This window comes from Vulpes vulpes, chromosome 1 (genome assembly GCF_048418805.1).
Source record: "Vulpes vulpes isolate BD-2025 chromosome 1, VulVul3, whole genome shotgun sequence".
NCBI classification, from domain to species: domain Eukaryota; kingdom Metazoa; phylum Chordata; class Mammalia; order Carnivora; family Canidae; genus Vulpes; species Vulpes vulpes.
This window is the reverse complement of record NC_132780.1, coordinates 60,855,555-60,881,487: the sequence shown is the minus strand read 5'-3', so window position 1 is coordinate 60,881,487 and position 25,933 is coordinate 60,855,555. Positions and strand designations below refer to the sequence as shown.

The 25,933-nt window shown below is 36.8% G+C and overlaps 1 protein-coding gene and 1 long non-coding RNA gene across 3 annotated transcripts in view; one reads left to right on the top strand and one right to left on the bottom strand.

The window, feature by feature from the left end:
* TBC1D32 (TBC1 domain family member 32) overlaps positions 1–18,257 on the bottom strand; it is a 206,466-nt gene extending 188,209 nt beyond the window's left edge. Inside the window, exons 1-3 of one of the 2 annotated variants that reach the window (XM_072765188.1) lie at positions 17,949–18,257; positions 17,594–17,753; positions 8,170–8,331 (exon numbers count right to left, since the gene is read on the bottom strand). In XM_072765188.1, the coding sequence (XP_072621289.1) occupies positions 8,170–8,331; positions 17,594–17,748 (317 nt within the window). In that variant the 5' untranslated portion in view covers positions 17,749–17,753; positions 17,949–18,257. Of the gene's footprint in view, positions 1–8,169; positions 8,332–17,593; positions 17,839–17,948 lie in introns of those variants that run through there. The other variant, XM_072765193.1, reaches the window with a different exon arrangement.
* LOC140599866 (uncharacterized) lies at positions 18,067–19,573 on the top strand. Its single transcript, XR_012002855.1, has 2 exons — positions 18,067–18,204; positions 18,354–19,573. It is a non-coding gene; the product is annotated as an uncharacterized lncRNA (long non-coding RNA).
* The last annotated feature ends 6,360 nt before the right edge of the window (positions 19,574–25,933 follow it).

Here is a 25,933-nt window from a genome sequence, read left to right as displayed (position 1 = left end):
GTGCAATATATATCTAGAAGCAAGTTTAATACATAATTTATGTATCTATTTTTAAAGCACCAGAAATTGTGAGAAAACACTAAATATTACAAGAAGATGGTAAAAGTTAGAATCAATACAGGAGGAAAACACATACAGAAGAGAACTTCCATAGAAGTGAGAAAAAGTCCAGGGAAGATCCAAGTTTAAGGTAAGAGGATATAAAGAGCAAGAAGGAACCCTAGGTCACTCATCAGACTAAATGGCGAAGGAGATAGGATAACTGAGATGGAGGACTCTAGCTTTCTCCTCTACACATTCACAGTAGCAAGAAACAGGGAAGCATAACAATGCCCTGGTAACAATCAAGAGCTAACCATCAAAACCTGTTCTCTTCTTCAACAGTAATTGGATTATAGCTGGACAGGCCTAAACTATATTCCCCAGATTCCTTTGCAGTTACGTATAGCCATGTAAACAACATAAAGTCCTTTCCTCTTAAAATTGACCATATGGTCAGGATGCCTCGGTGGCTCAGCAGTTGAGCATCTATCTGCCTTCAGCTCAGGGCATGATCCTGGGTCTGGGGATCAAGTCCCCCATCCTCACAGGGAGCCCGTTTCTCTCTCTGCCTATGTCTCTGCCTCTCTAGTGTCTTTCATGAATATATAAATAAATAATCTTTAAAAAAGATCTCAGGAAAAAAATTGACAATACGGTAATTAAATAATGAATATAAAGGTAAAATCTCAATGATGTATATAGGGTTAGATTAAGGGTAATTAAAATTCACAGAAAATCTGTACATTCCATTTTAGACATGTTTCCTCCTGACCTTTTTGAAAACACCAACATGAATTCTTCCACAAAAAGTATCAGCAAACTGTCCACAGAAAGAGATAAGAATAAAAATGTTTACTTTTATCTTTTTTAAAGGAGTAATTTCTCCACCCAATGAGGGGCCCAAACTCACAAACCCAAAATCAAGATTTGCATGCTCCACTGAGCAGGGGGTGCCCCAATAATAATTTTTAAAATTTGAAAAACAAAAAAGCCAAACCCCTAATATCAAGAGTCAAATGAACTAGACCTCAAAATAGCTACTGCAGTTTGGAAAAAACAAAACAAATGCATGAAAGACCATTAAGACTTACTCAATATTCCCAGTGAAAATAAGAAAAAGTTCTAAGAGGTAGTGAATAAAAGCCACATCAATTAATAATGAAAATCTACATGGTGAGTAGTTACATATACGAGGAATAGATGACAAACCCTACAAATGAATTCTTCCACCAGTAAACCTCTATTTTAAGAAATATCAAAAAGGGGAGACATGGTGGCCCAGTAGGTTGAGCATCTGATTATTGATTTAGGCTGGAATCATGATCTCAGGATCCTGGGATAGAGCCCCACGTCTAGCTCTCTGCGCGGTGGAAGTCAGCGTGCCCCTCACCCTGCTCATGTTGTCTCTCTCTCTCTCAAATAAGTTAATAAAATCTTTTTAAAAATTAAAATGTTTAATTAAGAAAATAATTTCTAATTATGATTAAAATACTGTTAATAGAGGTACTAATGCCTAATCATCAATACTAATTTCTAAAGCATCACACACACACAAAAGAAAAAAAAACTGCACAACTTACAATCTTTCATCTACGACTCACAAAGCAGAAGACAAACACTCATTAAGACATTTAACAGCTTTGTGAGGTAATTATTATTGCTTTAATTTTTACATGTGGATGAACTAAAACACAAGAAAATTAAATGGCTTACCCAGAGATTAAAAAAAAAAATCCTAACAGTCCCACAGAAAACTTTGCTCTTAGCATGAAAATGCTTTCATTTTCTGATTAATAAAATATTTTAATACTCCTTTTAGAATAAATTTAAGAGTACTGCCAGAAATAGATTACTTGTAATTATCCAAAGATGATTATGATGTTAGCTTTTTTCCTTAAAATCAAGAAATAAGAAATCCTAATCTGCATGGCTTTTACTTAATATATCTTAGTGGTTTGAACTTTATTAATTTATTAATAGGTGTACACTATTGCATTGTTCAGTAACATATTTATTTAAATAATACAGTAACTTGTCACAAAAGGAAAGTGATCCTGTCCAGTCATAAAGAGTTTAAGCACTTAAAAATGAATCAGATTTGGGCACGTGGGTGGCTCAGTCCACTGGGCCTTCAGCTTAGGTTATAATCCCAAGGTCCTGGAATCAAGTTCTGCATCGGCCTGCCTGCTCAGCAGGGAATTTGCTTCTCCCTCTACCCTGCCCCCCTGCTCATGATCTCTTCCTCTCTCATTCTCTCTCAAATAAATAAATAAAAATCTTTTTTAAAAAATAAAATAAAATAAAAATAAATCAGACTTAATGTTTTGAAATACAATAGGTAACATAAGTACATAATCCAATTTTTGTAATACTGGAAAGATGAGCCATATTCCAAGCTTCAATACCTGCCTTCGAACTGCAGTAAAAGGCAATCATGATGACCCAGCATGGAAAAACACGATGCCAAAGGTCCCTAGACACATCACGTATATCCAAGTCCAGAGAATAGAATGAAGGAAATGTCATATACCCAAATCATTACCAAAATTAACTTTGTGGGATCCAAATTTAAAATACTTTACTATGAATAAAAATTCTGTAAAATTTTTATTAGAGTAAAAAAAGTTATTGCCACTTAGCTTCAGATAGCAATTTTTAATGTTAATACACTAGTTACTCTAAGAATTGGAAGCTAAAGAATGGAGCTACAAGAATAAGCATGAATTTTTTTTAAGATTTTTATTTATTTATTTGACAGAGGGAGCACAAGTAGGCAGAGTGGCAGGCATAGGGAGAGGGAGGAGCAGGCTCCCCACTGAGAAGAGAGCCCAATGTGGGGCTCAATCCCAGGATCCCAGAATTGAGACCTGAGCCAAAGGCAGACGCCTAAGCAACTGAGCTACCCACATACCCCCAAGAATAAGTATGAATTCAAGAGAAACTCGAAAATTACTCCCCCCAATCCTGACCATTATAGCCCTCAAGTCTTCTGTTGTGTCACATTTCATGCTACAGGTAAAGAAAAAAAAAAAAAAAAAAAAAAAAACAGACCTTCAAATTATCAATTATGCCAAGGATTGAAACAATAAAACATGGAATATCCAAGTAGCTGAGCTTAGTATTAAATTATACTTTGAGTGACAGTTAGGTATTTTCTGTCATGCTGTCCCACTGTTCAAGAACCCAAAGTACCTCCCTAATGTCTATGATATCCACTTGGCTTCCATTTAAGGGTTTCCATTCACCTGGCCAACTTTGAGCCTCATGACCTCTTTAGTTAAAAGGCAGTTTTTAAAACATCAAATCAAACAGAAGCTATATTGTTCTCATCTTCTGTAAGGCCAGAAAGGCAGGCAAGCAATAAGCAATATACATGGAGAGCACTTGTAAAGGGTTGAAAGTCATACATGTATAGCCACACAGCTCCTGCCCTTAGGAATCCATATAGATTAGCAGGGAGTCAAAAACACAAGTAACTATAAAAAACAACTGCAGAAAAAACAATATAAGAATTCTTATGGGGCAACATTCACTGAAAGTACCCCCAAAAGGGAACTCAGAGAAAGACAGGCTCTACGCTGGATTCCAGTATCAAACAACTGTATCACTCCGGGAAAATCCCTTAATTTGCCTCTCTGAGCCTGTAAATTAAGGACCTTAGAACAAATTATTGCCAAAGTATTTTCTAGTACTGATATCTGAAAATTTTATGGACTTAAAATTAATTTAACAAAAACTGAGCTCACAAATAACATACTTATTTTTTTTTTTAGTTTTCTAATTACTGTCCAACTGTGCTGAATGAGCCCTAATGAGAGGGTTCGTCTCCAGTATCCATCCTAGGTTAATATTCCTACCCAAAGTTATCACTGTGAGGACACAGTCATCAGCTCGGCATTAAACCTCTGTCTCCATTGTAGATAAGCATGTGACCAAGTTTTAGCCAATGGAAAGTGAGTGAATAAAGAATCTTGCTTTCCTATTCTCCCTTCTCTTGTCCATGTTGAAACCTAGGTGTAGAGTTAGTATAGCTGCTACGACTATGCAGGTGAAGGGAATAATCAAGAAGAGAGGTTGGTAAAATCCATACTTGGGACCTAACCTATCCTTTGTTTTTGTAAAGGTTAATCAGAACACAGGTACATTCTCACTCACATATTGTGTATGGCTGTATTATTACTACAACAGCTTGCAAAGCCTAAAATATTTATTACATAGCGCTTTAAAGAAAAAGTTGACTAGCTTCTGCCCCAGGATACAATGGAACAATGAAGTACAAAGAACCTGGGGTCCCTAGATAAATTCACTGGACAGATCCACCTACCTATCCTGCACTCATGTACTTCTGAAGTATTGTATAAGCAGGGGAAAAAATGTGCTTTCTTTGAGCCACTACATTTTGTTGTTTCTTTGTTATAGCTGTTTAGTATATATTCTAACATCTTCCTGTATATTTCCATGTGATCTTTTGCATATATCATGACATTTATACTATATTGAAGTTATCTATTTTGAATTTATTTTTCAGTGTAATGTCAAACTCCTAAAAACACTATGGATTAGATTATTCAAGGGTAGGAAGCATCTTATTTAACATTAGAGCCCCAAGACCTAAAACCTAACATATAGTAGTTTCTATTAAATAGGTGATTACTATACGATGAGGGAAAAGAAAAAACTATTTATTGCTAAAGTCGAAATCATGTCAAACATCAGTAAAATAAATTTGATTATACTGGCAAGAGACAGTATCATTAATGCATCCAACAAATACCTATTAAGTACCTAAAATGTGCCAGGCATTTTTCAAGCCATTAAGGGCACAGAAATGGAAAAAATAAAATTATCTACTTTTATAGAGCTTACATTCTAGTGGGGAAATAATGAAAATAAGCAGAAAATAAGCAAATACATATATCATCTCATATTAATCAATAACAAAACATGAAGAGGAAAAATAAACCAAGGAAAAAAGAGAAAAAGTAAAAGGGACAGGCTACTGTTCTACATACAAAGGTCAGAGAAGGTCTCTCTGATAAGGTGACATTGAACTGAGACCTAGAAAAAGTAAAGGAACACCAGGAACCACTCAAGTACATTCCCTCCCACCACTGATTTTCAACATCCTACTGAAGTCCTAACTAATGTAATAAGACAAGAAAAGGAAGTAAAAAGCAAGCAAATTGGATAGGAAAAAGCAAGTCCTTGTTCATAAATGACATCGTCTATGCTAAAAATCTGAAAAAAAAATGATAATAAAACTCCTAGAATTAACAAGCAATTATAGCAAAGTTGCAGGATACAAGTTTAATACCCAAAAATCAATCACTTTCCTATATACCAGCCATGAACTTAGAATTCTACTTAGAATTGGGAATTAAAACCATAATACTAAAAAAAAAAAAAAAAAAAAACCATAATACTATTTACATTAGTAAAAATGAGACACTTCAGTATAAATCCAACAAAATACATATAAGATCAGTACAGGAGCACCTGGGTGGCTCAGTAGTTGAGCGTCTGCCTTTGGCTCAGGTCATGATCCTGGGGTCCTGGGATCAAGTCCCGCATTGGGCTCCCCGCGGAGCCTGCTTCTCCCTCTCCTATGTCTCTGCCTCTCTCTCCATGTCTCTCATGAATACATAAATAAAATGTTTAAAAAAAAAAAAAAAAGAGAGAGAGATCAGTATAAACAAAACTGTAAAACTCAATTGAAGGAAATCAAAACAGAACTAAATAAATGGAAAAATATTCCATTCCATGTTCATGGATTAAGAATACTCAATATTGTCCAGATGTAAACTCTTCTCAACTTCATCTGTGAATCCAATGCAATCCCAAATAAAATCCCAGGAAATTATTTTGTGAATATAAACTAGCTGATTCCAAAGCATATACAAAGAGGCAAAAAAAAAAAAAAAAAAAAAAAAAAAAAAGAAAGGAAAAAGCAAAGCTAGCACAATATTTAAGAAGAATGAAGCTGGAGAACTAATAACATTCCTCAACATCAAAACTTGACTTCGAAACTATAAAGCTAAGGTTTTAGCTTTATAGCTAAACTGTGAAATATTCACAAAAGGATAGACAAGTATGTGGAACAAAGGAGCAAAAGCAACACAGTAAAATAAAGATGGTCTTTTTAATAAATAGTGCTGAACAACTGGATATCCACATGCCAAAAAAACAATTTAGACATGTGCTTTAAACCCCACATAAAAATTAACTCAAATGAATCACAGACCTAACTATGAATATAATGCAAAACTATAAAGTTCTTAGAAGATAACATAGGAGGAAATCTCAATGACCCTGGTTTGGGTGATGGCATTTTAGATATGTCATCAGAGTACGATTCATGAAATAAGTAATTGATTAGCTAGACTTAATTAAAATGAAAATTAATTTCTGCTCTGCAAAAGACATTGTCAAAAGAATACAAAGACAAGCCACAGACTGGGAGAAAAGGAAAAAATATTTGCAAAAGACTTATCTGATAAAGGACTATTATCCAAAATAATAACTGTTAAACTCAGTTATTAGAGTTAAAACTCAACAATAAGAAAACAACCTGATTAAAAAATGGGCCAAAGATCTTAACAGATATTTCACCAAAGAAGATATAAAGATGACAAATAAGCGTATGAAAAAAAGCTCCACATCATGTCATCAGGGAAATACAAACTGAAACAACAATGAGATATCACTACACTACTATTAGTTATTACTACTAACACAACAACCAAAATCTGGAATACTGACATCAAATGCTGGTAAGTAAGTAGAGCAACAAGGAACCTCATACAATATTGGTGGGAATACAAAATGGTACGGCAACTTTGGAAGACAATTTGGTAGTTTCTTACAAAACTAAACTTACCATATGATCCAGTAATCATGCTCCTTGCTATTTACCAAAGGAGTTGAAAACATATGTCCACACAAAAACCTGCCCACAATGCTTATGGCAGCTTTATTCATAACTGCCACCATTTGGAAGCAACCAAGATGTGTGACATATCCAGACAATGGACTATTACTTAGTACTAGAAAGAAATGAGTTATCAAGTCATAAAAAGACAAGAAGGAAACTTAAATGCATATTATTAAGCAAAAAAAACAATGTGAAAGGTTACATATTGTGTGGTTCGAACTATATAATATTCTGGAAAAGGCAAAACTATACAGACAATAAAAGAATTAGTGGTTACCAGAGATTTAGACAGGGAGGAATGAATGGACAGAGCACAGAGGCTTTTTAGAGCAGTAAAACTACTTTGTGTAATACTATCATTGTGGATACATGTCATTATACATTTGTACAATTCCACAGAATGCACAACACTAAGAGTAAGCCCTATGTAAACTATGGACTCTCTGTAATAATGACGTGTAACCACAGGTTCCTCAGTTGAAGCAAATGTACCAGTCTGGTGGAGACTGTTGATAATGGGGAAGTCTATGCATGTGTAGGAACAAGGGATATGTGGGAAAGGAATTTCTGTACACTCTGCTCAATTCTGATGTGAAACCCAAAACTGCTCTAAAAAAATAAAGTCTATTAAAAAAAAAAAAATGAAGAAGTCATGCAAATATTTAGGGAAAGGGCATTCTAAGGCAGAAGTAATCTGTTGCAAATCCCTAAGGGAGGGCTTCGCTTGGCTGTTTGAGAAAGAACAAGACCAGTGTGGCTGGAGCAGTATGAAAGGAAATATGCTAAGAAATGAGAGAGGAGAGGGCACAGAAGGCTCACGGTGGGCCTTCTAGGTTACAGAAGCTACTGTGAATTTTACCCTGAATGAGATGAGCAGCTTTCAGTGTTAAGTGGACTCAAGTAGCACAATCTGACTCATTGTTTGAAAGAATCATCCTGGGCAGCCCCAGTGGTGCAGCGGTTTAGCACCACCTGCAGCCCAGGGTATGATCCTGGAGACCCAGGATCGAGTCCCACGTCGGGCCCCCTGCATGGAGCCCGCTTCTCCCTCTGCCTGTGTCTCTATGAATAAATAAATAAAATCTTTAAAAAAATAAAAAATCATCCTTACCATCTATAAGGGACATGGTAGGGGTGACTTCAAGAAGCCCTGTTGAGAGAAAATTCCTTTAAAATATTATTGTGGACATACTCACTCTTTAGATTCCTGAGTTCTTTTAGTAACATGCTGTACAACTGTGTCATAGCCAGATTCCTCAGCCTGATTCTGATCAGATGTCCATTTTTCCATTTCTTCTTCAATCATAGACCCCAAAGTGTTACATATATGCTGTCGAAGATATTTCACAAATTCATAGCTAAAACAAATATTTAAAAAACAAATGCAGTAAATATCAAGAACTCACTTATTAACCATACCCAGAAAAAAAATATTAGCACAGAAAGATTTATAAAATACTCAGGTTTCTTACCTTAAACTAGGATTAAATTTTTCGTTCCAAATCACCAAGCTAATCTAGAATTTTACTGTTTTTTTCTGGGACATTAGCATTTTCTGCATCCCATGCCTACTCACTCCATCAATTCACCTAGTCATCAACATCTGTTAACATTGTCTACACATCCCTTGGCTTCATCACTTCCTCCTTTTTCTCCATTTCTATTGGTCAGTGCAAAACCGTATCACCTCACACAGAAATTATTACTGCAGCCTTCTTGTTCATCTTCTTTCACCCCCTCTTCCCTCTCATAGTTATCCTGAACACTGTAGTCACCCTGGTCCTCAAAAATCATGGACTGCATTATTTCTGAGTTAGATCCATTTTATTCATACCAATACCTCACAACACATCACATACATAATGTCTCAATAAATATTTGTTGTATTTAAAACTAATTATTGGCTATTATCTTTTAAATACAACTTCCTTGGCTTGGCATTTAAATACCTAATCAACCAAGCCCCTTCATTACTGCATCTCCACTCAGATGAGGCCACCTCAACTTTCTCCACAAACAACCAAATATGTTGATTTGCATATAAACAAGGAGGGACTCTGAAGTGATTACTACATATTAGACACTGCGCCAAGCACTTTATTGTCTTACCACATGAAATAGGTAAAATAGATGAGGACACAAATTGAAAAGTTAAAAAGCCTCCTCAATTTCACAAGCTATCAATTCAGGGGAGATTGGGTGGCTCAGGCTGTTAAGTGGCCCACTGGTGATTTCTGCTTCAGGTCGTGATCTCAGGGTCCTGGGATTAAGCCAAGCATCAGGGTCAGGGTCTGTACTCAGAGGGGAGTCTGCTCTACAGGATTCTTTCTCTCTCTCCCTCTCCCCTTCCACCAGCAGCTGTGCCATCTCTGTCTCTCTCTCTCCCTCAAATAAATAAATCTTTTAAAAAAATTCACAAGCTATTAATTCAGGTCTACCTTAATCCAAAACTCATCATTCCCACAACCCCACACTCTCCAAAAACGTTTAAGAAATAAAGATGTTCTGCAATGCTCAACGGAGATTGAAAAGGGAAATAAATAAATGTAATACTCATTTTTACCAACTGCGCATTATTTAAATTTCTTGCATTTAGGGAGGTATGTCTATTACATCTTATTTTTTCAAAATTATAACTGGCACATTAAATTTAAAAGTATAATTTACTTAAAAATTTGTTTTGAGCTATTCATTGAATTTACTTTTAAATGTCTAATATTTATATTCAACATTTAGCTAGTAACTTCTAAGCTTTAAGAAAATAGCTATCTATTAAAGGCAGAAGTATAAAACATTATTTTGTAAACTTAATGACCTGCAATATTAGATCAAAACGATGAACGCTAATTTTCAGAAATACTCCAAGAAAAACAAAACTCAAAACCTCCTGAATCATATATCATAGAAAAAAGCCTCTAACCATCATTTAAGCAGTTTTGCAGTATTTGCTTCTTCTGGTGATTCATCATTGCCTTATATTACTTGAAGATCTTCCCTTATGCAAGCATAACTTCCATCCATTTTAAATGTTAACTTATTTTTTAGTTTGTATATTTGTAATTACAAACCAAATCTTCGCATATTCCATACAAAATGGCAAAAACTTACACAGGCAAGAGTAATTCAAAGGTTAAGGTTTCAAGAGAATCTTTTAAAAATGTTAATTTTTTAACATGTGACAGTCCCTATACTGCCTTCATCGAGACACAACTGGCTCTGAGATTAGAGCTGGCAGATATGTGTGATGAGGTCTGAAGACTCCGAAAAATGTGTGTTCCCCACTATTATCCCACCAAAAACAGAAACCCTCTAAAGAATCAAATATCTGAAATTCCAATACCATAAATGTATCACTGCTTTCTTTAAAATGTCCTTGTAAATGAAAAAGGATCCAGGAATAGATACCCTTTCAGCCCAATCAGTAAGACCTCACAGCCAGCATCATACGACTGGAAAAGGGAAAAAGTGTGATTGGAAGAAAGTGCAAAGAGATGAAAAGTCCCTAAAAACAATCTCGATCCTCCTCACAATCCTGCCCTAGGCTAGTCAAACAGACACACCAATTTTCCTTCACCTCTCTGAGATACTCAGTGGGAAACAAAACATGGGCAAGCCTATGTTAATTCTCTGAAACTAAAGGGAAGCCACTCTAAAGATGAATTCTAAATCTCATCATCAACAACGGAAAGGCAAATTATTCCTTGGTTTTATCAGCCCCATTTCTGTGCCACAAATCAAGCAATTAGGAGAAATTAATATTTAACTGAAAAATACAACTTTTGTGTTTGCTTTAAAACCCAAACTGTAAGCAACAGAAATGATATTTTCATAACTAAGGCAGTGAGGAAATATAACGGAAGTCCATTAACAAAATATATTCAAGAAAGTTAATAGAATATCATTATAAAATAAAAGACACATAAGAAAAACCTCCCCACTATTTAGCTTCATTTATAAATAGCAAACAAAAAGAATATGCTGAAAAAAAGTTCAAACCTCCTCTTTGGAAACTTGAATAACCATATACTTTTTTGTAATGATACCATTTTTATCTATGACCATAGTAATATCTCCAGAAGACCCCAGTCAAAATACTTCAAGGTTTTGGTTTATCTTCCAAATTAAAAGAACCCAAGACCCCCAAAATTGAATACTGCCTAATAAGTTACTGCTCTTTTAAGAAAAAAAGATCTCCAGGGAGGATAAAGCCCTCTATCATTGTGAGGATTACCAGGCTGCCAAAGGTCCTTTGGATGCTCTACTGACTCACTGATCATTGGAAGACTCAAATTAGTAAACATTCATTTCTGCAAGTGGACTCTTCTCTTTGGGTCAGAAAAATCCAAGGCTTCATATTCTCATCTGACAATTCATTTTGTGTCGGTTCTTTTACCATCTGAATTCATAGCAATACCCCATAAAATCCTACAAGGAATGCTGTTTTCTATAGTGGTGCCGGGGTTAGAAAATTACTGTTGCTATAGGCTGGGAGAAACACTTCTAGAAAATTATGTATCGTGTTGCCTTCATTGTAATCCTCATAGTACTGACCTTATCAGTCTACAACTAATCCAAAAGACTGATGATAACCACAGCTTTTTTAAATGAACTCATTGCATCATTTTTAGAAATTATTCTGGAGGTATGGTAATATTCTTATTTTGTATAAAAGAGCCCTTGATGCATAAAAAAGACTTTCAAATGGTCCCATACTTATTCCAGGGTTTGCAAACTCAGATGTTACCGGGGTAGACAGGTAAAGCCATCCACAAGTAAAAGAGAAAAGGAAGAGGCAGTGGTGAAATAAAAGGGTATCTCAGTTAAAAGAAGAGCTTCTACATGGCTTTAGCCACTTGTTGCCATTTAGGAATATTAGCCTACTGTTGATTTTTCAATGTTTTAAGAAAAACTAGAAAACTATTTTATGTGCTATCTCCCAATTTTTAAATGTTGCTTTAAAAAAACACATACACACAACCACAGACCAAATATGGCCTGCAGAATGCCAGTTTGACCTTTCAACATCCACTCACTCCAAGCATTATAAAACCCTGACCACTAGGGATCCCTGGGTGGCTCAGGGTTTGGCACCTGCCTTTGGCCCAGGGCGTGATCCTGGAGTCCTGGGATTGAGTCCTGTGTTGGGCTCCCTGCATGGAGCCTGCTTCTCCCTCTGCCTGTGTCTCTGCCTCTATCTCTCTCTCTGTGTCTATCATGAATAAATAAATAAAACCTTAAAAAAAAAAAAAAAAACCCTGACCACTAAAGATATTGGCGGATCACCTCTATGCTTAAAATTTAAGAAATGTAAAATTTTCCTCAAAAAAATTTACATTATTAATAACTTATTATAGACAATCCTTCATAGGCTTAATGAAGTTAGTTCTGCTACAATTTAGATACCTTTCAGATTTATTTTTAGCAGATGCCCCTGTGTTAACATTTTCAGATTAACATACTCTAACTGCACTGGAAATATAGGGAATAATACATCTTTGCCATTGATTACAATAAATACAACTTCCATTCTTTTGTATTTTAACTGAAGTCTATTAATATTTCTTCCTTGTTCATATTAAAATTTTCTAATAACAAAATTTCTTATTTTTTAAAGAACATGATCTACATAATGAATAAATGTTATACCTTTAGAAATCTATGAATCTCTCTGCTTCAGGTTTAAGTTCTAAACCTTACACTGGTCAATCTTGTAACCTTAGACAAAATACCTGACCTTACTAAATTCCAGTTGTAACAATAATGGTAATCCTAATGCAAAAACTGTTACTATACATAGCTATACTTTGACACTTCTCAAACCAAATACATTATACATATATTTAACTAACCTTACGGTACCTTAAAAGTAATTTAATGAAAAAAAAAGTAATTTAATGAGAAAAAGCAAAAATTTGGTTTCAAATACACTATTACCAAATGAATGCGAAATATCTTTTTCCAAATATTCCTCAAAGAGAAACATTAAAACCCAAAAGTATAGTTGTTTGCTACTAAGGAAAAATGTTCACCTCACCACATTTCAGAAGCAGCTCAAATGAAATACTGGCACAATGTGCCTCAACTACTTGGCTTTACTACTGATGAATATGGAATTTTTCACATTTACATAGGAAAATTTTACAAAGTTGAGTAAAAGAACATTCACTTTTTTCAATTTTTTTCTCCAGCTTTATTAACTAGATTTTTTCCAAGAAAATTGATTTTTCATGATGAACTTATGACATGTTCAAAATATACCAAAATATGCACTGATACAGAATACTATTAATGACAGAAAAACATAAAAAATCTAGTACAAGTTTGTTTCAAGAAATCATTCTGTTAGCTATTTAAACAAATTTTTCAATCATATATAGAAAAAAATTATCAGTAATGATACTCTTTAAAAAGAGACTTTATTAGAGTAAGTCATGAATTATAATGCTGATATTTGGAATTCTTATTTCAGAATCAAAAGACTTATTATATGACCAACCTACCTTTATATATCATATTAGCATATAAAAAAAGGTTACGTAATAGAAAAAATGGGTATTTAACATTACCTACAACCTTTGAGGTCAAAAAACAGACTTCTGGATCATAATAAACAATTATTAAAAATACATTCATTAATTATGGAAGCACATATATAATTCTTAGTAATTTACTATACATGGATATCACTTTACACAATGGATGTTTTCTTGAAGTTACCACTTAAACACCCTAGAGTTCACTAATTTAAAAAATCACTGGTAGATTCTTCTGCAAAACAAAAGATAAACCCAAATCAATATATATTGTGTTTCATCTGTATCAAACCAAAAGTATATTGGATGTGAGGGCTACAAACATGAACATCTGCATTAGAGATTAGATTACAATCATCAGGGTTGATAACTACTAAAATACACACATGAGATTCTTGCATAAATCTAAGCAAATATGTTCTATGTGGTTCTCAACCCTGGCTACATGTTAGAATCACCTAGAGAGTTTTTTCAAAAACAAGGCCCAACCCCTCCGACGCACCCTCTCCTAAGCCCCCCAGGAAATTCTGATTCATTTATGAAGAGGCCCAAGCATCAGTATTTTTATACATGGGGACAAACAGATTCTGGTGTAGCCAGCACTGAAAACCAGGGCCAGTCATTTTCTGGGGGCCAGTTTAAGTGTCAAAATCTACACAACACATATGCACATAATGAAAGCAATGTCCTCATCCCTTCTTCTCTCCCTTTCCACAAGTCTCAAATCCCAGCTGCCACTTTCAGAGACAAAGAGGAAAGCTTGGATCTTTTAGAGAATATGTACAGCTCAAGGCAAAAAAAAAAAAAAATAGAAGAGGCTCTGGAAAGCAGAGATAGTTCAGGGAAACTGCCCATTGGGCTAAAGCCCCAGATAGGGCTACTACTACCTACACTACGGTTTCTCCCCAAATATGACTGCATTTTCCCCCACTTTAGTTTATTATACTACCTGAAATCCCGTCATGTATGGATTCAATTGTCCTAACCATCTTCTTACAAAAATACAATAGTCTAAAGACACCAGTTTCCACTATAAGTCTGTTTAATAAAATTGTTCTTGCCAATACCAGGACAACATTGAGTGGATTTAAAAAACCAATGTTCTGATAGTGGAGATGGGAAGATAGATAATTCTGAAGTAGAAAACACTTTGGGAAGCCATATATACTTTAAGTGACCCAAGAACATACAATGTTCAAGAAGAGTTAGGTCAATGAAAACAAAGACAAAATATGAAGACCTGGACTTAACTGGCCTTTAATATATCATCCAACTCTGAATTCTAAGAGTCTACAAAAACACCAAAGACAAGCATCTTTACTTTTCCTCTCCTATACAAAGAGTTCCTTCCTCCTAAGACACAGATCTCAGCTTAGTGAACCAATATGTAAATTTTACCATCTATGCTTTTAAGATTACAAACCATTTAAAATACTTTAGGATCATAAATCTTAAACACTACAAAGTAGTTCTCACTTGAGAGTGTCTGGATTTTTTAGGCAGGCCAAAACTACATCTCTGCAGTAAACAGTGAACATTAACTATGCTAATCAGCGGGCACTTAATCTAATGCACTGTTGAAGAGTAAATTACTTTATTACAACAGTCATTAGACTGCTGAGAGGAACAACAATGACCTAACTTTAATTTGAAAAGCATTTTAAAATTGGAGCAGCGAAAACAATACAGGGTTGTATGTAGCCTTAAACACTTACACTAAAAAGAAAAGCTGCAAATTAATGAGCTAACCACTAATCACAAAAGTTTTAAAATTTTCCAAGAAGAAAAAAAATAAAGAGCAGAAACGTAAAAACCATAGAATATACACCTAAGAGAAAGGAAAAACTAAGCCAAGAGATGATTCTTTTAAAAGACTAACAAAATAAACCCCTAGCAGAACAGAAGAGGGAAAGCACAAATAATTAAAAGAAAGAGGAAAGGGAAAGGGAAGGAAAGGAAAGGAAAAAAGGGGGAAATAGGGGCAGCTCGGGTGGCTCAGCGGTTTATGCCACCGTCTTCAGCCCAGGGTGTGATCCTGGAGACCTAGGATCGAGTCACACATCAGGATCCCTGCATGGAGCCTGCTTCTCCCTCTGCCTGTGTCTCTGCCTCTCTGTATGTCTCTCATTAATAAATAAATAAAATCTTTTTTAAAAAGGAGGGGACATATAAATACAGATACTAAAAAATATTAAAAAGATAACAGGATATTAATGAAAAACTTTATAGCAATAAACTTGAAAATCTAGATGAAATCAAAAAATGCTCAAAATATGAATCTAGCAAAAAGTGACATACTAATTTACAAATCATTTAAACTGCTTGCATGTGAAATAAAAACCAGAAATGAAACCCCAAACTTGGATGTTTAAGTGGATTCTGTGTGAGATAAATTCGTATTATATGAGTTTACAAAACATTATTAAACCTTAACTTGAGGAAGTTGCAATTATTCTATAGTCTGCTGTACAGCTCTTAGGGGATTTAATGAAGAAATAAACAAGAAAATCATGGAAATACAAAGAGACTATATGGATCACCAGAAATATTAATGAAATTGGGAACTCTATATTAACAAGAATTCCACACTTTTGAAAACTCCCTTGAGAAACTGGTGAAAACCGTAAATACAACCTATAAAACTGCGAGTACAGACTTTTACATTAAAGGGCTCAAGGATCCCTTTATGCCCATATAAGAAATGGGTAGGAGTTCCCCATAAGTACAACCTCAGGGCACCCAAGAGTCAGTTTAAAGGAAACATGAAAAAAAAATAATACAAATAAATAAAAATAAAAATAAAAATAAAAATAAAAATAAAAATAAAAATAAAAATAAAAATAAGAGGGACGCCTGGGTGGCTCAGCAGTTGGGTGCCTGCCTTCAGCCCAGGGCATGATCCTGGTGACCCGGGATCGATTCCCATATTGGGATCCCTGCATGGAACCTACTTTTTTTTTCTGTCTTCTTTCTTTTTCTTTCTTTCTTTCTTTCTTTCTTTCTTTCTTTCTTTCTTTTTCTTTCTTTCTTTCTCTCTCTCGCTCTCTCTCTCTCGCTGTGTCTCTCACGAATAAAATAAATAAAATATTAAAAAAATAAAAAGGTAACATGAGAAAAATTTTCATCATGAAAATCTCATCATTTCAAATTTTATCTCCATGAGATCAAAATGAAATACAAACACTGAATTTAAAATACTTCTGCCAGTAATAATTAATTGAGGTACCTGCAACAAGACTTTTCAAAGGAGATGATTAACTTAAATTAAACCAAAACAAAGGGAAAAAAAGTCTCTAAAGATACATAACCTTCCAGAATAATGTCAAAAGGGCACCTCTCTCCTTCAAACTCAAAATTCTACTGCTCCCACCTCGAGCACTCCATAGCCCTTCTGCAGCACTTGTATTTCTGCCTGTACCAGGACACTTGAGTATGTGGCTTCTCCCTTTGTAAGAACTCAAGCTTTTCCACAGGAAAGAAATTATGTCACCTCAGGGGCGCCTGGAGGGCTCAGCGGTTGAGCGTCTGCCTTCCACTCAAGGCCTGACCCCGGGGTCCTGGGATCGAGTCCCGCATGGGGCTCCACGTGAGGAGCCTGCTTCTCCCTCCGCCTATGTCTCTGCTGCTCTGTGACTCTCATTAATAAATAAATAAAATCTTTTTCTAAAAAAAAAAAAAAAAAAAAATCTCACTTCAGTATTCCCTGCCGTGCTCAAATGGGCAACCGGTGCAGCCCCTGGAAGACCTCAGGGCACAGCAAGCGAGATCTCGGGGACTGACTGAATGCTCTTGGAAGAACGTGAACGCTTCGCCACGAGCGCTACTGAACTGCCCATGAGGAAAAATGAAGAATTAGGACAGGCGGGCTGTGGCACTACACACACTGGGGCGGCAGCAGCTTTGGAGGAGGAGGTAAAGAATAAATAAAACATTAAATTCGGCATTTGTGTAAACGAACCAAAAAGAACCTCCGGCTCGGGCGCTATTTTAACGACAATAATCGAACATCCTCTAACTACACTTGGCCCTTCTCTGGATCGGGCGGGGAAGGTTTGTCTGCTGAAGGCAGCAAAAAGCTTTTTTTTACTTGTGAAAGTTTTCATCAGTTTCCTCCAGATGTACGAGGATTTCCTCGGCGCACTCGAGGGAGGGAGCCCCCGTGATCTTCTCCTTCACGCTCTGGAACAGCTGCCTCAGCATCGCCTGCAGCACCACCGCGTCCTCGCCCGAGGGCTGGGCCATCCTCCCTGCAAGAAAGCAGCGCACACGCCCGTCCCTCCGGGTCCGCGCAAAAGCCGCGGCACTGCGCACGCGCACTGCGCACGCGCGCCCCCACCCAGCCCCGGCCTGCGCGCCGCGTCGTTCCCCGGGAGACCGCGGCCGGCGCTTGGGGGCGGGCCCTCGGCCGCCCGTGCGTCTCTCTGGGAAACAAGCCGCCTTACTCTGAGGAAACAGGAGTCCGCAAAGACCCGCCTTTGGAACTCGTCGTTGCCGGCCTTCCGTGCGACCGCAGTTCAAGCTGTCCCCGCTGACCGCACAGAAAAAAAAAAAGAGAGAGAGAGATCCCGGAAGGCTTTGATGGGCGGGCCTGACGGCGGGACGCCAGCGGCGCGCGTGACGTCAGCGCGTTGACGTGGCTTCCTAGGCGGGAGGGAGTGCCGCTTGGGAGAGCTGCCGGGCTCCTGAAGGAGGCGTCAGGTGCGCTTGCCTGTCCTTGGCCTCGGGTTCGTAGGTGGGAGGGAACCGAGAACGAAGAGAAAGAGTTGGGAAACGGAAGAGGAGCTGAAACGTTTTAATCACGTGAGCGGTATCGAAATGTGACGTTGCTGTCGTTTTTCTTTTCACAGCCAACATCTAAGTGATCCGTTCCCCTTACCGAGCGCCTTGCCAGTTGCTGTGGAGAAGACGCGCTCGTAGTCAGGCACAAAAAGATGTCCGCGTTTTCACCACAGCGCAGTTCAGTGTGATGTTAGAGAAAGAAATGCGCCAGGTAGGTGTGTTGCGGAAATGCAGAGCCCTCTTTTAACCCAGTGAAGGAGTCCAGGAAAGAAGCGAAGAGAGAAGCATCACCTATGCCGGTCCTGGAGCCAGTACAGTTAGAAAGAGGAGCTGAGGAGGCTGCAGAAGCAAATAGGCCACAACGGAAAGGGCCGCATTTGGCACGTTTACAAGTTAGAGATGAAGCTTGCATGGACTCACAAGTGGATTCCCTAGTGGCGCTGTGGGGAGCCTGTGCAAGAAGCTGCAGTGGATACCGATAGACCTTCATCCAGCCCCCTATCTAGATAAATCCCCAGACCCTGGTCATGTCCAAGGTAACATTGGGATCCGATCCTGGTGTCCATGGAATGAATAGTCCCGAGCCACTGAAGAGTGGTTTAATGCCAATGAATTCTCCTTTACCTAGCTTGCAGCGTATACTTCTTCAATAACAGCTGGTACGCTTCACGTGTTAGCCAGGATCAGTGATTCCCTTGATACCTGTGCTGTTACTTCAAGGGTAAAAGTATACTATGTCCTTGCCAACTGTGGCAGCATGTTTCTTGGTAAAAAAAAAAAAAAAAAAAAAAGTATGCTTAATCTTGATGGTCTCACTACTACATTAAGAAATAACAGGGGATCCCTGGGTGGTGCAGCGTTTTAGCACCTGCCTTTGGCCCAGGGCGCGATCCTGGAGACCCGGGATCGAATCCCACTTCGGGCTCCCGGTGCATGGAGCCTGCTTCTCCCTCTGCCTGTCTGTCTGTCTGTCTGTCTCTCTCTCTCTCTCTCTCTCTCTCTCTGTGACTATCATAAATAAATAAAAATTAAAAAGAAAAAGAAAAAACATACTACCAGGGTAGGCACACTTGTAACTTCATTTGTATAAAACTCAGTATGTAAGCGTGTGTGTGCACGTGCATAGAATCCCCAGCATGTGACAGCTACATGTGTAGATTAAGACAGAGGAGTTATGTTGGCACCTCAGACATCCAAGATGAGCATAGCTATGAGTGATGTGATTTTTCTGAATTAGCAAGCCATTATGGTGAAAATCCAGAACAAAATAAAATCAGTCTTTTCTTGATTTATGTAGTGTTTGCATTCCTGGAAAATTCAGTGTGTTAAAACTGTGCCAAAGTTTAATAGAGTGCCTGAGACGCAAGAAGGAAAGATAGTTGAACAGCAAGTGAGGGTGGTAATGAATTTAAGTAAATCACAATGAATATTGTCTGTATAAAATAATAACCTATAATATTCTAATTTGTGAAGGTAAAAATGCATAACACTAAAATACAATGAATAATCATGTGTAAGTAGGAAGCCTCAATAATAGGTTGAAGTATTCAATTCTTGTATTTTTCTAAATGAAGTTTTAAGATATTGGTTAGGTAGGCATAGTAAAATTTCAAATATAACCATTACAAAATTAGAGAATTTAGATTCAAAAAACGGAAGCAAAAGTGAAATGAGAGAAAAGCAAGAAGTTCCAATCATTTTTTTAAAAAGTAAAGAAAGAGGGATGCCTGGGTGGCTTGGTTGGTTAAGCATCTACTTTCAGCTCAGGTCAGGATCCCGGGGTCCTGGGATCAAGCCCCATGTCAGGCTCCCTGCTCAGCAGGAAATCTGCTTCTGCCTCTCATTCTGCTTCCCTCCTACTGCTTGTGTGCACTCTTCCCACTCGCTCTCTCTCTCTCTCAAATAAATAAATAATATTTTAAGAAAAAAAGACAAAACAGAAGCATAAGGAAAATAGGAAAAATTGAAATATACAAAGATACATGATAGAAAAAGTCTAAAATACTGATAAATATAAATAAATTCAGTCGTCTTCCTATAAGAATTATCAGACTGGATATTAAAATAACAAACTAAAAAAAAAATAAAAAATAAAATAAAATAACAAACTAGGGATCCTTGGGTGGCGCAGCGGTTTGGCGCCTGCCTTTGGCCCAGGGCGCGATCCTGGAGACCCGGGATCGAATCCCACATCGGGCTCCCGGTGCATGGAGCCTGCTTCTCCCTCTGCCTGTGTCTCTGCCTCTCTCTCTCTCTCTCTGTGACTATCATAAGTAAATAAAAATTTTAAATAAAATAAAATAAAATAACCAACTATAGGGATGCCTGGGTGGCTCAGTTAAGTGTTCAACTCTTGGTTTTGGCTCAGGTCATGATCTGTGGGATTGAGCAGTGGGCTCCCTACTAAAGGAAGTTTGCTTGAGTTTCTCTCCCTCTGCCCCTTACCCTGCTTGCATGTGCATACATGTGCATGCACTCTCTCTCAAGTAAATAAATCTTTTAAAAAGTAATTAAAAAACCAACTATATGCTATTTACCAAAACCCTAAAAACAGAAAAATTAGGACTAAAAAGATGGGGAAAGATAAACCAGATGAATATTATCCTAAAGAAAGCTGTGGAAGTTATATTTTTGTCAGCAAAAATAAAACTTAAGGAAAAAAGATAGGGACATAGCATGCCACTTCATAATTTTTAGAACACTATTTAATTCAACAGGAAGATAAAATTTGTAACTTAAGGTAAGTAAGCAAAATTCTAACCTCTCCAAAAGTCTTTAATATTTTCCAGAGAAAGTTGCTGTGCATGTTCTTATAAAATATTCTTGAATAAAATGTACTTCAAAGTTGAATACCTAAGATCTATTTTTTAGATTTGCTTTTTCAGATTGTAAGAAACAGGGAAAACACAATTGCCTCAGCAAAGTTAGTGTTTATGAAGAACTGAAATATCATCCTCGTTAAAGACCTCTCAGGATACCCCAAAACTGTTTTAGCAACCTAATTACTTTGTTGTCCATATTATAATGACTCTCTCAGTTTCATCATTCAATTTGTCTTTATCATCTCTGCTTCTATTGCTTCTGACTGTTTTTTCTTAATCCCACCTGCATTTAAACACCCTAAGGCAAACCATAGAGAACAAACTAAGGGTTGCTGGAGGGGAGATGGGTAAAGGGATTGGTTAAATGAGTGATGGACATTAAGGAGGGCACTTGTTGGGATGAGCACTGGATGTGATCTGGGGGTGATGAATCCCTGGATTCTGCTCCAGAAACCAGTGATACACTGTATGTTAACAAACTTGAATTTTAAATAAATAATAAATAAATAAATAATAAATAAATAAATAAACTCCCTAATACTCTATAGAGGATGCCTTGATACATAGACCATATCTCTTCAGGACAAAGCACTTATTCCCCCCTCTCCTTGGGATTTTGGCTGCTGATATTTTAAAGCTGAGTCCCTCTTCAGGAATTGCCCTGGAAGAAGGAAGTGGTCATGCTCAAAGTTATCCTCCCTCCCTCAGGAAGGCTCAGGTCTGATGACTGGTCAATGTAATCGGTATCTAATAGGCCATCTTTTGTGTCTCGGTTGGAACAATTCTAAAGCATCCCAGTTTCAGAACTCCTCATGTGATTCCTGAAGCAAGGGCATTACAGCTGAACTTCTTATTCCTAATTTTACTTCCCAAAGGTCTACCAGATACTGTCTCCAAGAACACACACTAAGTCTGCATACAAATCTCAGATTCTTGGAGTCTGTTTCCAAAGGAATGCTATCTGCTACAGACTCTGGATCAGTTAGATATCATCCCATTATCCAATACATATTGTTCCTAATAGGATGAGTTTCTGATGATGGCCTAAACTGCTGGTCTTCCTTATGTCCGTGGACTTTTGCCAAGGAACTGATTTTTGTTCCAAACATACATGGCTGCAGTAGCAAGGTCAGTTACCTAAAACATGGTTTTTATATGTTTGCTTTGACTAAAAACAGAAACTAGACTGTGGGCATAAAAGGTGCTTGGGACTCATTAACTTGTGATGAGATAATGCATGTAAAAGACTAACAAAGGCCTTAAATTTGGGGAAGTTGTTACTCATTTCTATAGCTTTGAATTGAATATTTAATAGAACTTGGTCAAGTCTGACTTACAAAATCTAATAAGAGAGTAGTAAAGCATTTCAAATTTTCAAAGTTTTGAAACTCGTTCTTTTTTAATATACAATAAGTCAGGGTGAAATGAGAATATAAACCTCAAACACTGATATTAAAACCTTCTTTATATCTAAGATTTCCCTATTCAGAGTGGACTTTGCTTTTTCCCAGAGGGATATTGTCATTTGGTATGAAAACCAAAATCTTTCTGATGAAAAATTCTTCTAAAAGTCTCACATAGCTTTGACCATTTACCTAGAATATTAGTGTTCAGCATGCTCCAATGTCCTGGATAAAGAATTTGAATTAGTATTGATGTCTGTTTTTCTTTATGTACAGAGTTCATGTAGTGATCTCACCTAACTTAGCCTAAAGAATATTCTGAATTAGCCTCTGAGCTACAGTCCTATCTTGTCTATCGATTCTTCTAACAGTATGCAAGTAAGACAAGAAGCTCACTCTTTGAAAGCAAGGTTTTAATACATTCATTCTAAAGTATAACTGAACTTTGTTTTTGAATATTTGACTTACGGCAGTTTTTAAGTACTTTACTCAACTCTTAATATAAGAATTGTAGATAAGCTACTTTAAGTCATTCCTATAAATATATGGTATATGTTTATAGGAAGAGTACCTGTTAATAGAGTAACATGCAGTCATTTTCTGACTTGACCTTAAACTTCAGAGTTCGTGTATATCTTGTATTAGTTTAGGTCACAGTATAAGCCACTGTAAATGAAAGGGGGAGGAGGAGCAAAAATATGGTTGTTTAAGGCAGAAAGAGGCTTATTTTATATCTTAATGTTGCCATCCAAATGTAGTAAATCTCAGGCTGGCAGGGCAGCTTTGCCATCATCAACAAGAATTTTTCATCTTTGGGCCCAAGGTGACTTCTCCACTTTCCATGACTACATCTGTTTCTCAGTCAATAGAGAAGAGAAACAGGCAAGGACATCACCAGAAAGTGACATACATCAGTTCTGTTTACATTTCATTAGCTAAGATGTAGTTATATGAGCACTGGTAGCTGCAGCAGAGCTAAGAAGGGAAGTCTTAGCCTGGCTAAGCAACACTAGGAACTTCAGTTACTAAGAGAAAGAAGAATGGATATTGGTCTCTGCCACATATCCCTGTGGTAATACCATCCTGACTTTGCCAGTCGTATACATTTTTAGTAAAGGACTAAATCAGTCGCAGTTCAAGTCAGGAAACAAAAACCATTCTAGGTATTTTAAGACGTACAGATAGTTAGGAGTCAAGAAAATTACTAGGAAGGCAAGAGAGGAAGGCTTTAATCTGAGACTCCAGAAATTATTCTTAGAGCACTACAGAACTTACCCTGCAGTAGAAATAGTATTTCTGTCCTACCATGAAACTTTTGAATTTGTGAACACAGAGCAACAGCCAACTTCAGGGATAAGATATCCGGATCTGGAAGCCTCTATGATCAGCACAAATGCCCATCAAATACCGCAGAGCCATTTACTGGGCACTGAAGTATGGCCACCATCTTCACTGAAATTGTTTCAAACACCATAGGAAGCTGGAGATAGGGTTATGAAATGCTACTACAGAAAATGTCACATTTTCATGATTGTGTTTACCAACATATACACAACCAAGAAAAGACATAAAACATTTAGGTTACATTCCAAATTGTGCAAGTGTACTTAATTTGCAGAAACTAATGCATATCCAGAACAAGCTGCAAAGAAGTCTAAAAATCTCATTGATAGTCTAACAGCTTTTATAGAATAGAAAGGCACAGCAGGAGTGTGGATTTGAAGATGAGCAAGTCAATCTACAGTATCCAACACTGTGGCAAATAGCACCATATATTCTGGAAAAGAAATTGATCATCCATGAACACTGCTCTGCAAGAACCCAATTTAAACTCCTACAACTGACTGAATATGTTTGTACTTCTTCAACTAGTCAGATTCTACCTATTAGTGATAGCTTTCACCTTTGACATGATCTCTCATCTTCTACATACCTATAACTACCTATTTTAAAAATTGAGTATGCTAAACATAGTAAATCATATCATTCATATTTTTGCATAATATTCCTTTGCTTTTATTGGTTTTAGAGCTCAGCATATGCTTTCATATTTCTAGACATGTTAAAAACTAAGAAAAAATAAGCTAATGGAATGAAAATCAAGTCAGCCAGTTCTGACTGATACCATTCTGTCAATAAAAGCGTTTCTTTTAAGTAAACAGATAATCCTAAGAGAAAGAATGATATTCAAAACCAAATGAAGGGCAGACCCAGTGGCCCAGCGGTTTAATGCCACCTTCAGCCCAGGGTGTGATCCTGGAGACCTGGGATCAAGTCCCAGGTCGGGCTCCCTGCATGGAGCCTGCTTCTCCCTCTGCCTATGTCTCTGCCTGTGTGTGTGTGTGTGTGTCTCTCATGAACATATAAATAAAAATCTTTAAAAAAAAATGAAATGTGACTTATTACTACATAGTACTATTTATGGCTTTATATAATGATAATAATGAAGAGCTATTACATATTTCTAAGGTGCTTTGTGTTATACCAAATTCTTTTAAATCATTCAAACAATATTTAATTGGTGTGTTTATATAGTGTAACTGAAAGCTCAAACCAGAAGAGTTATAAAATGATAATTGGTCCAGGGTTCCCTTCACCCCACCAGGAGAAAAATGGTGTTAATTGATACCCAACTTGAACTAGTAATTAATTTCAAGGTGCATGCATTTCCTGATTGGCCCAAGTATACTAGTGCTCAGTTGGAAACAAGTTCGAGGAATCTTTGTGTAGTAATTCTCAAAAACATTGGTCATCTAGATTATTAGAGACCAAGACTATATAGTGTATCACAAAAGTTAGACTTTATCATGCAGACAATGGCTCTATTGAAACTTTTTTAGCAAAAATAAGGTCATTACTTTTTTTTTTTTTTTTTTTACTGTCTATGATCCTCTCTACTGTCACCGATTTGCGGGAAATAGCCTCGTTTTTAAATTTTTTTTCCTCTTTTTAAATTGATCTATAATTGGCACATAATACTTTATTCATTTTAGGTGACTCTCATTTCTGAATCCATATTAGAAAGATGCAATTTCTCTCAATCCCAGACAAGATGTAGGCAGGTGACACAGCCTGAGCTAATCATTGCTACCACGTGTGCATTTTGTTGGTAATACAGTGGAAAGGAATGCTATCTTCTCTGCTTACCTCTCCTAATCATAGGTTAATACAGGGATTTTTTTTTCAAATTATGCAAAATACACATATCACAGACCACACCACTCAAATGACAAAAAGTAAATGAGAAAACCATGGGAAAGATGGAGGTTAAAACAATGATCATAAAGCATCAAATACATTAAGTACAATAAACATTGCCAGTGGGCTTCTAACTTATAATAACCATCTCACCTGAAGATGGCAGTAATATGCAATGACTACTGCACAAATTTCAATAACAAAAGTTTTATTGAAATTCCATGG